Source organism: Neovison vison, chromosome 3 (genome assembly GCF_020171115.1).
Source record: "Neovison vison isolate M4711 chromosome 3, ASM_NN_V1, whole genome shotgun sequence".
Classification (NCBI taxonomy): Eukaryota; Metazoa; Chordata; class Mammalia; order Carnivora; family Mustelidae; genus Neogale; species Neogale vison.
In genome coordinates, this window is record NC_058093.1 from 217,253,812 (window position 1) to 217,266,356 (window position 12,545).

Sequence of the window (12,545 nt, forward strand, 5' to 3'; positions counted from 1 at the left end):
AAGGAAAATGGATTATTTAATATAACAGGAAAAGTAACAGACTTTTTTTTTTTTTAATCACATCTTACCAAACTTTTCTTTAGTCGCCACATATCTCCACGGCCTATATACTGATCCTTAAAGGTTAATTCCACTAGGTCAAGGGTCACATCCTAAAGGGGATAATCAAATATATCTCTCTGTGTTACTCTGCCACACTTCATCTTAAGATAAGGCACGCTCAGCATGGAGAAACTTTTTAGCAAACAAGAAAACTACTGGAATAACATTTGATAACAGAACACTGACAAACAGCATTTCAGCCTGCCAGAAAAGGCTTCTGAGTACAGACGATAAGTCTACAAGAGATGCTACAGCAGCTGGATCATGACTAAGTGCAAAGAGTACCAAAGTAATAATTCTGTGTTTAGTCTTGATTCCGGCACTTACACAGGACATTGAGCTCTGTGTTTTATTTCCCTAGATAATGTCAGTGGTGTCTTTTAAACAATGATTTTTACCTATTATAGCACCATTTCTCATTTCAGGAAAAAAAAAAAATAAGAACACCTAGAGAAATTACAGTATTTTAATAGCAAATTTTACATTGAGCTTGACACGTACCTATATACATAGAATCTTTTTAGGAAAGCTTTTACAAAAAAGTGAGGACTTTAAGTGCAACCTATATGTACCTACAATCTAAGTGACCTATATATGACCACATATTTAATAATCCAACACTATACTTAAGTAACTCATTATTTCCTTAGAGACCCAACCTCTTGGGAACAGTATTAATCATTCCCAAAAGATACTCAAGTCCAGAACAAACACATACCTTAGGGTCTACAACATTCACATAAACATCTTGATAAGGTCTTAATCGGAACACTTGAGTCACAGTCTGGTCCACACTAATAGTTTCTGAAACAGAAGAAATCTGGATCAGATAACATATTCTGAAAAAGCAGGCAAATATATTCTAATCTGTAGTCATTTGACAAGCAACACAAATGACTCTTGGCCATGGGCAAGAAAAATTCTCTGCCTTCCAGCATCTGAAAGCTTTTTAGGTGAAAAAAGCATGTGAAATAAGACTCAAGCCTCCAGCAATTAAAAATGAGAGAAACAGAAATGGAGACAGAGAGAGAAAATTAAAGAAACCAAGGAGCAACATAAAAAAAGTTCAAAGAACTGTGAAAATTCAGAAGGAGACAATTTCTCATTTGGAATTAAAGTAGCCGAGGTAGTTAAGGGAGAAACAAACTTTTCAATGAGCTGTTACAGCTGGTAAGTAAGAAACATACCAGATGGCAGGAGATGGAGTGGTGAGAGCAAGGAGAAAACTCTTAGGATTTGGGTTTTGGTCTTTTTTTTTTTTTTTAAGATTTTATTTATTTATTTGACAGAGAGACACAAGCGAGAGAGGGAAGAGAAGCAGGGGGAGTTGGTGAGGGAGAAGCAGGCTTCCTGCTAAGCAGGGAGCCCGATGCAGGGCTCAATCCCAGCACCCTGGGATCATGACCTGAGCCAAATGCAGACGCTTAACAACTGAGCCACCCAGACACCCCATGATTTGGGTTTTATAAAATGCTTCCCCATCATACTGAATTCTAAAAGTAGTGAGCATCACCATACTTTAGAGCAAATCAGAATTTTTTTTTTCTTCGAAGTACCATTTAAGAAATTACCTTATTTGCTATCAATTAACATTTTGGTTCCTTGAACAGCTCATTGGAGGTACACTCATTAGAGGAAAAAAGAAAGGATCAGATCCAGAATGAGTAAGTAGAATGGCTGCTCTGGCTCCTCTACTTACTGACGTCAGGCAAGCCAATTTACCTCAGTGAGACTAAGTTCCCTCCCTCAATCAAGAGTTGTGTGGGAAGATAAAAAGAAAGAGACATTACAAAAAGCTCCCAGTTTCACTTACTTATGGAGCATAAGGAATAACATGGAGGAGACTGGGAGGAGGGAGAAGTGAGTTGGGGGAAATCAGAGGGAGAGATGAACCATGAGAGACTGTGGATTCTGAGAAACAAACTGAAGAGTTTTGGAGGGAAGGGGCGTGGGGGTTGGGTAAGCCTGACGGAGGGTATTAAGGAGGGCACGTATTGCATGGAGCACTGGATGTGGTGCATAAACAATGAATCTTGGAACACTGAAAAAATAAAATAAAATTCAAATAAATAAATAAGACAAAAAGCTCCCAGTATACTGTCCTACATTTGTGATAGGTTATCTTCTCTCACCTAGAGTAGGTACTTAACAAACATCTTGTGAAAAAATACAATATTTAGGAAAGCATGTTTTGCCAACAATTTTTTTTTTTTTGAAGTTAAGAATAAAGCTTTACCTAGTCAGATTAACTTTCCTCCTAACAATAAAGACAGTTTCTTCAGTGCCCTCAGGATGCTGACAAGCGAGATTCCTTGGCACTTTTGAAATCTGACAATTTTTTTAGGGGCACACATTTTGACAAGGAAAGAAGTACTATGCCCTCATTCCCTGATATTATGAAGAGACATGTTCCTTACAGTTTCTGGAACAGTTTCTCCAAGTGTAAACATAAAAACCTTAGAAAAGAGAGATGAAATTCTTACCTTTCTGCAAATCTTCCTTAAGTGACTTGACTTGCAAAAGCAGAGGGCTGGGGGAGAAAGCAACAAAGAGATAGGATGTTGTAAGCTGTAATTAACCAGCTTTCTTCACCCCCTACAAAAGGCAAAGAGATCCCTCTGGATATATTGTAACCCACAGCACAACAAGTGGGAGAAGTTCTCTTAGAAACAAAGAAACTCTGCACTTGCCTTCCAGGAAACAGCTAAATGCTACACAATTTTCACAGAGTTGTCATCCTGACTTTAAAATCAGAAAGAATAGACTACTTTTTAAAAGATTATTGCTTTATCAAATCCCAGAGGGCAGGAACAGTTTCATGTAAAGGCTAAGAGCTGTCCTGCCTTGCATGCCCCTTAAACAAAATATTTGGAAACAGCAGGCTGCCCAGTTAGTCCCCTTGATCCTAATGAGATGTTTACCTGTATTCATCATTGGGGTGAGCAATCTCCACAATGTCTCCAAGCTTGATGTGAGGAAACACTTTAGGGTTCATGACTAGCTCATCATCTGAAAGACAAGTCAGCAACCTCAAGTAGAAAACGGACTAACTTGGACGACAAGCTGTGGTATACATTCTCATGTTGGGTCCTGGTGACCTCATTGGTTAGTATCACTACCCCATCTCGAAGATGAAGTTCCATTCTAAATTGCAATTCAGGTGAACTTAAGGATTCACAGAGAGACATAAAACTAGTGAGTAGCTGAGTTGGACAGTGTTCAGGGCCTTTGTCCTCAGAGCCCATGCTCTTTCTATTACCACCCCAATGGGAAAAAGAAACCTCTGGGATTAACACTTTACTTCCTTGAATTATCACATACCTGGCCTATACCAGGAACAAAACAGCCTGATCCCACAAATGCAGCACAATCCCTGATATTTATACAGTGTTCAACGAATTTCTAAAAATACTGTCTTTAATGTGATTCTCACAATAAATCTTTAGATCTAACAGAAGTGAAGAAATGACCTAGGGGATCATGTGACCTGCCTAAAGGTAAACAGCTAATAACAGCACAGCCAAGATTGATTACTAGCCCAGGATTCATTCATTCTCTCTCTCTCTCTCTCTCTCTCTCTCTCTCCTTTTTTTTTTTTTTTAAGATTTTATTTATTTGACAGAGAGAGACACAGCAAGAGAGGGAATCCAAGCAGGGAAAGTGGGAAAGGAAGAAACAGACCTCTCACTGAGCAGGAAGCCTGATGCAGGGCCTGATCCCCTGAGCCGAAGGCAGACACTTAACAACTGAGCCACCTAGGCACCCTTAGCTCAGGATTCCTTCTGCCTAAAGCCCACCACCTCCCATATGTCATAAAACAAAACAAAACAAAATCCCACAAGCCAAGTAAAATACCCTACACTTTGGAAGGCAGCACTTGATCAGGGAAAAATTTTGGATACTAGTTCACATTAGGGTCCAATGAAACTCTTAAAATATAGGAAGGACGTGTGTTTCATATGTTTATCTACCCCCACCTCCACACTCACTGGGAGTGGAGAGAATCCTTTCATATATAACAAACTCAGAATCATAAAGAGGGAGTGATTTTTTGTTGTTGTTGTTTTGATTTTGAGGAAAAGCTACAGCCTTTAATTATGCTAAAACCATGACAAATACGTATATCTAAATTTCAAATATAATCAGATTCCATAAAAATTCAGCCTAGGAAAGCAAAGCATTGGGTTAATCCCAAATTTTATTTGGTATATTGCTTCCATTGATAGTTTTATGCCAAATCCACTATGATGCCTTCCCCTAACTTCCATATTCTGAATTAAAATCCCTGAGCACTAATTCCACTGTTTCATTTTACCATTTCCTTTTTGCATATCTGTCTCATCAAGCTAAAAGCTCCTTAGGGACAAGGGGCCTTGTCATATTCATAACCTTTACATTTAGCACAGATATGCACCTAATTTCATTTGATGTGTTTTTATTTATAGTCCTACAGGAGACGGGGTATAACACCTAGCTTTCTCTTACACAAATGAAAAAGTAGACATGTATTCATTGTATATACACTGTATACACTGTATCTTCTTATTCTTCTGTCTGTCAAAAGTTGTTTCTGGGGGCGCCTGGGTGGCTCAGTGGGTTAAGCCACTGCCCTCGGCTCAGGTCATGATCTTAGGGTCCTGGGATCGAGTCCCGCATTGGGCTCTCTGCTCAGCAGGGAGCCTGCTTCCCTCTCTTTCTCTCTGCCTGCCTCTCCGTCTACTTGTGATTTCTCTCTGTCAAATAAATAAATAAAATCTTAAAAAAAAAAAAAGTTGTTTCTGGGGACGCCTGGGTGGCTCAGTTGGTTAAGCAGCTGCCTTCGGCTCAGGTCATGATCCCAGCATCCTGGGATCGAGTCCCACATCGGGCTCCTTGCTCCGCAGGGAGCCTGCTTCTCCCTCTGACTCTGCCTTCCACTCTGTCTGCCTGTGCTCACTCTCGCTCGCTCTCTCTCTGACAAATAAATAAATAAAATCTTTAAAAAAAAAAAGTTGTTTCTGTTTTCTACTCAATTCTACCCACAAGTGTTCAGGCAGCATCAACAGAATACAAAATCTAGTATTAACAACAGACTCTGCATTTTAGCAGAAATTGTGTTTTAAATACAGCAACACCTGGTATATCCTTGCCCTGATAATTGTAATGGTTACATTTACTCAGCAGCACTGAGTCTGATACTCTACTAAATACCTTACATATATCATCTTACTCAATCCTCACATACTTTATGATATCCAAACTAGTCTTTTCCTTTTTGGGGAATCCTTGCCCTTGGGAGGCTTACACATATACAAGAGCAAATGCATAGTAAAATACATTTTTAAAAAGACTCATTGTGTTGTTAATTTCAATTTCTGAAGCAAATAAGATTGTTAAGACAAAAAGGAAAATTATTTCTTTACAAAAAGAAAAAAAAATCATATTACTAATCGCCATCCTATTCTGCAGATTAAAAGACACAATGTGCTAAGAAAAACAGAGAAATTGTTCTCATGCGCTTGAAGTTGTAGATAAGATAAACTAAGGGCTTGCCTGAGGTCACAGGGAAAGTTAAAGGCAGAGCTGAAAAATCTGGTTTAATACAGAACAATATGCTTTGTCCTGCCCCTCCTCACTATGCCTCTCAGCCAGGCAGTTTCATGCCTTGATCAGACCTGTCTAATGTGTGTCTACTACTGCTCTCATATAATGTAAGTTTCTTTTATCTGCCAAACCAGTGCATACAAAGATTTTATAAGATATATGTAATAAACATGTAACATAAAATACAAATAGGGGCGCCTGGGTGGCTCAGTTGACTCAGCATCGGCTTTTGGCTCAGGTCATGATCTCAGGGTCCTGGGATCAAGCCCCACTTTGGCTCCCTGTCGACAGGAAGCCTGCTTCTCCCCCTCCAGCTCTCTCTGCTTGTTGTCTCTCTTCCTGTCAAATAAATAAATTAATCTTTTAAAACTTAAATAAATAAATAATAAAATACAAATAAATGAAGGGTAGTAGACTGGCAACATTCACCATGTTCCTTAAAAGTCAGAATAGAAATGCTCTTAGCAGGGGCCTGTGCTCTCTGGTGCTACTGTCCTCCCTGCAACTATTTCATACTTGCTGTTTCACTCAGTTAAGTTGCCTCTAGCCGCTATGGTCATGTGAGTCAGTGTGTCATTTTCAAGGCATTGGACACATCAAGAACCTTAGCCAACTTACACAACCCCCAAAGACCAATCAATACTGACCACTGCCCCCAAAGCCCTTCTTGTGGATGACAAGTTTGTAGACCTTAGTTGTTCTCATCTTGTACTGTTGTTTTTTCCTTCAGCTGTTCCAAGCTTGGGGGAGAGAAGTCATCTTGCCTCTCTGCCACTGAAACACAAAAAGGCTAGAATGTCAGACTTTTCTTTGCAACTGCTCTTTGATTTTAGGCCATTGAATATACTGGTATTGTTCAGAGAAGAGGTAGCACCAACCCTTGGATGAATGAATCACTCCTCCAATTACAAGGAGGGTTAAAGGGCAAAACGGAGAATCTGGAAACTAAAGGAAATTTGGCCCAGGGTCTATTCCAACCTCCAAGAAGATATTCTATCACCCCCTAAATGGAAAACTTGTAGTCAATTGGGCACTCACTACCTTGTCTCTATCTAAAGCAAAAACACCCAAATACTAAAGAGATCTTGAAACAGGTTAGCGCACTCATTTTGTGGATGAAGAAAGGGTGGGCCAGAGCAAGGGACTTGTCCAAGGTCACTCAGAGACTGAGATACTCCCACCATTCACGTTTCGCAGTCAGTGTCCAGGGCAAGGAGAGGATAAACAGGAGGAAGGCAGGGCTTCGTTCCCTCAATGTCCATTTGTACAAACTCTCAGCGACTCCTCCTCCCCACTCTCATTTCACAGCTGCGGCCACTAAAGCTCAGAGAGGCTCGGAGACTTGTCTAAGATCACACAGCAGCATGGAGAGTGGGGTCAGAACTCGAACCTGGGCCACCACCCCCTCCCTCATACTCCACAAACCCGGGCCCGGCGAGCAGTCCCACTCACCCACAGCTCCGGAGCCCCTTCCTTCTTCAAGCCGGGACTCCGAGGGCCGGACCCTCCCACGGTCCCCAGCGCCTCTTCTGGACGCCCCGCCTACGCCCCCACAGCCCTTGCGGCTTCCGTGCCCAAGCTCAAGGTTCCTGCCGGCCCGCCCCGGCCACAGTGTGCTCACCTGAGAACCCGCGCAGCTCTGGTGGCTCCGCCCCGGAGCCCCGCCCCCTTCCCGCCCACACGCCCCGGGCCGCTCTGGCCCGACCTCCGCCTCATCTCGGTGTCCGCGCCACTTCCCTATCCGGGGCTGCCGCCGGGGCGGGGCGTTGCGTGTGGCTTCTAGCTCCGGCTGCTTGTTGTGTTTTCCGCTCGCAGGCAGGGCGGTAGCCGGCCATGGGAAGAAAATTGATTTTCTTCCAGACGGTCTCACATAGCTCCATGCCCAAGAACTTCGTTTCCGATTTAGTGACTCCCCCCCGCCCAACAGGGCAAACACAGACGAGTCTCCTCGGATCTGTAAACGGTGTTGCGGACCCTCGCCTGGCCTCACGGGGCTGCTGAGAAGCACAAAAGAGTTTCTGGGAGAACTTTTGTAAAATGCAAAGGGCTCAGGTCTTGGGATAGAGCGACGGATTCTGCTGAAAAGCATTCACTTTGGGGTGTACTTTTCAAATCCCTCGAAACCCCAAATGAATTGCGTGCCTCCCTGGTTAATAGCTACCCTCTCACAGACATCCTTATTAAATGGTCACTTCCCTATTAGGGGGCAGGAACGTTGTATTTCACATATAGGTAAACAGGCAGGGGACACGAAACTCCTCAGAAGGAAGCAAGGATGGATCCTGACCCAGTCGAGTTCAGCTTGGCTCTGAAGGCTGAGCTTCTAACGAGCATCCTCCTCACATACCGAGGAGCTCTTCCTAAGACCCTTTCAGGACATGTTTCTGTTCTCCAGAAGAAAATTTAGAGCTGTGTGGACTGTTCCAGAAACTCGCCAAGGACTTCTGACAAGTTACCAGTTCCATTTAACTGACAACGGTTTGGGAAATTTTCTGAATGTTTAAAGATGAAAACGCGTGGCACAAAGGAGACCTGATTGGGAGAAGGCGGGGGCGGGGGAAGGTGGGGAGGTATGTGAAGAGAGGAGCTTCTTTTCGGTATCCATACTTTTGCTTTAGGATTCAGAAGTTAAAACTATAAGATAATTGTGATTTTTTTTTATATAAGTAAAAACATGTAATCAACTGCAACAGTTGCAAAAACTTCAGGGATAAAAAGTTAACTATAAAAGACTTCAATGTTGCTAATTCAGCGGACGCATTCAAATCCCCCTGACTGTTTTGTTAGCAAGCAGTGGCTGGTGGGAAGTCTTTCATTCCAGAGGGCCTAAGGAGATTCTCTCTCACTGGCCCTCATTGAAATTTGATTCCATCTCCTGAGAGATGTCTATAATTGGTGTCATATCTTAGAACTGCAAATATTTCACTTTTTAATTTGGCAAAAACTTGTAAAACAAACAAACAAAATCTTAACGGGGGCGCCTGGGTGACTCAGTTAGTTAAGTACCTGCCTTCCATCCAGGTTATGATCCCAGAGTCCGGGGTCCAGACTCTGCTCTGCTCAGTGAGGAGTCTGCTTCTCCCTCTCCCTCCACCTGCCTCTCTGCCTACTTGTTCTCTCTTGCTGTCCGTGTCAAATAAATAAATAAAATCTTTAAAAAACAAACAAACAAACAAAAAACCTTAATAGGTTTTGAGCTTTTAAAAAAAATTATCAAGCCTGGTCAAGGTTAGGGACGGCTGGAGCAGTTAGCTCCTGGACAGGGGATTCTCGATTCTAAGATCACTGTGCGACAACCACCTGCACAATAGCCTGTTTTGGGCAGTGTGGCTTTATACCAAATTCTCTTTTCTCAATTTTCTCCCTTGCCAGATGGAGATAAGAAGTACCTGTATGTCCTTGTTCACAAGGTGTTTAAAGACAAAATGAAATGATGGGCATGTTATATATATAAATGCAGAGTATTATTGGCAAGCATGGAATTGATTAGGCAACTAGCTTTCCACGACTTTCAGGGGATTGAATGATATATGTGCTCCTTCCTTTGGACTTCTTTGTGCCTAATAGAGAGCTGGGAGCAGAGTTGGGTAAGACTAGTGAGACACTTATCTTAGGGCACAAAATGTTAAGGAGATGTCAGAAAAGCTCAGGGAAGGGCGCCTGGGTTGCTCAGTCTGTTGAACGACTGCCTTCAGCTCAGGTCATGGTCCCAGGGTCCTGGGATGGAGCCCCGCATCGGACTCCCTGCTCAGCGGGGAGTCGGCTTCTCCCTCTGCCTGCTGCTCTGCCCACCTGTACTCTCTATCTGTCAAATAAATAAATAAATAATCTTTTAAAATTTAAAAAAAAAAAAGCTCAGGGAACAAGATAAATAATATAATGTTTAAAATAAAAATTATTTTTTTATAAAGATTTTTATTTATTTATTTATCAGACAGATCACAAGTAGGCAGAGAGGCAGGCAGAGAGAGAGGAGGAAGCAGGCTCCCCGCTGAGCAGAGAGCCCAATGCGGGACTCGATCCCAGGACCCTGAGATCATGACCTGAGCCGAAGGCAGAGGCTTTAACCCACTGAGCCACCCAGGCGCCCTAAAATAAAAATTAATACAAAAGCCCACTATTAACAAAATATCACATTTTTAAAAGATTTTATTTATTTGACAGAGAGAGAAAACACAAGTAGGCAGAGCGGCTGGCAGATAGAAAGGGAGAAGTAGGCTCTCCACTGAGCAGGGAGCCGGATGCAGGGCTCAATCCCAGGACCCTGGGATCATGACCTGAGCTGAAGGCAGCCACTGAACTGATGGAACCACCCAGGCACCCCAAAATATCACACTTGTAAAATGATTTGTTTATCTATTTATTTCAGAGAGAAAGAGAGAGCACGAGTGTGGAAGAGGGGCAGAGAGAGAAGCCGGCTCCTGGCTGAGCAGGGAGCCCAATGTGGGGCTTGATCCCAGAACCTTGGGTTCATAACCTGAGCCAGAGGCAGATGCTTAATCAACTGAGCCACCCAGGTACCTCCAAAATATCACATTTTAAAGGTGTGTGTGTGTGTTTATTTGACAGAGAGAGAGGACAAGCAGGGAGAGCAGCAGAGGGAGAGAGAGAAACAGGCCCTCTGCTGAGCAGAGAGCCTGATGTGTGGCTTGATCCCAGGACCCTGGGACCATGACCCAAGCTGAAGGCAGACACTTAACCCACTGAACCACCCAGGAACCCCCAAAATATCACATTTTAAAATAAAGACAAGGGGTGCCTGGGTGGCTCAGTGGGTTGAGTCTCTGCCTTTGGCTCCAGTCATGATCTCAGAGTCCTGAGATCAAGCCCCGCATTGGGCTCTCTGCTCAGCAGGGAGCCTGCTTCCCCCTCTTTCTCTGCCCACCTCTCTGCCTACTTGGGATCTCTCTCTCTCTCTGTCAAATAAATGAATAAAATATTTTTTAAAAATTCATCACAATACCTTTTGTAGTAGCCTATGTATGAATTGTACATATATACAGATGATCTTTGCACTCACGGGCTGTAAAATAACAGAGCTGACATTTGGGTTTATCTATCGCCAGCCCTGACCAAAAGTGGGAAAACCACTATCTTTGCCAAAATGGTCCACATGTTGACTGGCTCAAAGATATCCTGATCAGAGAAAAGAGAATTAAAATCTCTCATAAACCTCCAAATCCCTAGTTCTATAGGCAGCCAAGTTATCAAGTTCCAAAAAGCAACAGATTTCTGTGTTTAATATAAGGCTGTGTGATTTGGTTTTCCATTCTCTGAACTTCCTTAATCCACCCCACTTTTTCTTAAGATTTGTTTATTTATTTTTAACCTTTTTTTTTTTTTTTAAAGATTTTATTTGTTTGTCAGAGAGAGCACCAGAAGGGGAAGCAGTAGACAGAACAGGAAGAGGGAGAAGCAGGCCCCCCACTGAGCAGAGAGCCCAGTGCAGGACTGGAGCTCAGGACCTTGGGATCACAACCTCAGCCAAAGGCAGAACTTAACCGACTGAGCCACCCAGGTGTCCCAAGATTTGTTTATTTATCTGAGAGAGAGTATGTGCAAGCAGAAGAAAAGGACAGAGGGAGACGGAGAGAATCTTAAGCAAATTCCCCACCAAGCACAGAGCCCCATATGGAGCTCAATACCAGCTTGATCTCATGACCCTGAGATCATGACCTGAGCCAAAATCAAGAGTTGGACACTTTTTCAACTGAGCCACCCAGGCACCCCTTTGATTCCCTTTTGAATAAACCATCTTTCTTCCTTCAAATATCTGTTGAACATTTACTTATGCCTATTACCATGCTAGGCGCTGACCATAGAATGATGAACAAGCATGGGAAGGGACGGATGATGAATGAATCAATAAGCAGTTGCAACGTGGCAATTTCAACCAGTCTTTAAGCCTTGAAGAAATTAAAACAAGATGCCCTGCAGGACTGGAGGCGAAGGTGCCCTTTAGACTTAGTGTTCAATGTGATTGGAAGGAGCAGGGGACTGACATGACCTAACACACTGATTCGAGTTATAAAAAGATCTCCTGGGCTGCCAGTGAGAGTCCCCTAGAATTGCAGCCATTCGGGCCAGGAAAACAGTGGACTAGGCCAGGGTAGCAGCAGGGGAGAAAATAGGCCCTAAGGTTTAATAGGAGCTGAGGCAAAAGGTGCTTTCCCCTTTAAGAATCCTGGCCGCAGGGGCGGGGCAGAAGGCTGCTGGGGCCGGCCCAGGGCCGAGACTGGACGCGGGAAGAGCCGCCCCTAGGATTGCGCGCGCGGCATGCGGGGGCGGGACTTGGGTGAGCCCGCATGGCTGGCTCGGGTCCCGGATGAGGAAGTGCGGGGTGGGGGGGGTGGTGAGGAGGAAGAAAACCATAGAGACGAAGAGGCGGTGGCGGCTGGAGCGCCCCCGGGCTCTCTCGGCTCGGTAGGCTCAGGTAGCTTTGGCGGCGGCGGGGCTGCGGCTGCAAAGGCCGGCCTGGCGGGGCGAGCGCGGGCCGCGGAGCAGGCCTCAGGGTAAGAGGCCGGGGGCGGGAAGGCTTCGGGCGCAGCCGCCCCGCCCCACTCCATCCCGAGGGGACCCTTCACCGGGCGTTGCAGGCTGAGGGGGAGCCCGGGCTCCCCTCCCTCTTGGGGTGTCGACGGGAACGGAGGCTGCTCTGCGGGCGGCGGAACGACCTGGGGAGAGGGAGGAGACCAGGCCCCGCGTCGCGAGGGGGAAACGGCTTTTCGAGTCATGGCTCCGACGGGGGAGAGATATTCCTCTTCAATCTCGATACGGCGGGGGACCCCCAACTTCTCGAGGAGGGCGACGCCCCTTGTGGGCGTACGCTCTTCCCCAGCTCCTGTGCGTTTGTCAGCCAT

General features: G+C 44.5%; 2 protein-coding genes across 13 annotated transcripts in view; one reads left to right on the forward strand and one right to left on the reverse strand.

Annotated features, from left to right (window-relative positions):
- DEPDC5 (DEP domain containing 5, GATOR1 subcomplex subunit) overlaps positions 1-7,345 on the reverse strand; it is a 133,884-nt gene extending 126,539 nt beyond the window's left edge. For 9 of the 10 annotated variants that reach the window (XM_044243846.1, XM_044243847.1, XM_044243845.1 and 6 more), the window contains exons 1-6: positions 7,138-7,281; positions 6,333-6,459; positions 3,024-3,111; positions 2,586-2,632; positions 821-906; positions 69-152 (exon numbers count right to left, since the gene is read on the reverse strand). In XM_044243846.1, coding sequence (XP_044099781.1) covers positions 69-152; positions 821-906; positions 2,586-2,632; positions 3,024-3,111; positions 6,333-6,390 — 363 coding nt within the window. In that variant the 5' untranslated portion in view covers positions 6,391-6,459; positions 7,138-7,281. Of the gene's footprint in view, positions 1-68; positions 153-820; positions 907-2,585; positions 2,633-3,023; positions 3,112-6,332; positions 6,460-7,137; positions 7,282-7,306 lie in introns of those variants that run through there. The other variant, XM_044243840.1, reaches the window with a different exon arrangement.
- A 4,783-nt stretch (positions 7,346-12,128) lies between these two features.
- The window catches only part of PRR14L (proline rich 14 like), a 62,826-nt gene continuing 62,409 nt past the window's right edge, over positions 12,129-12,545 (forward strand). Inside the window, exon 1 of one of the 3 annotated variants that reach the window (XM_044243855.1) lies at positions 12,129-12,197. The gene's annotated coding sequence lies outside the window, so the exon portion shown is untranslated. The remainder of the gene's footprint in view (positions 12,198-12,545) is intronic. The other 2 variants (XM_044243850.1, XM_044243852.1) reach the window with 2 other exon arrangements.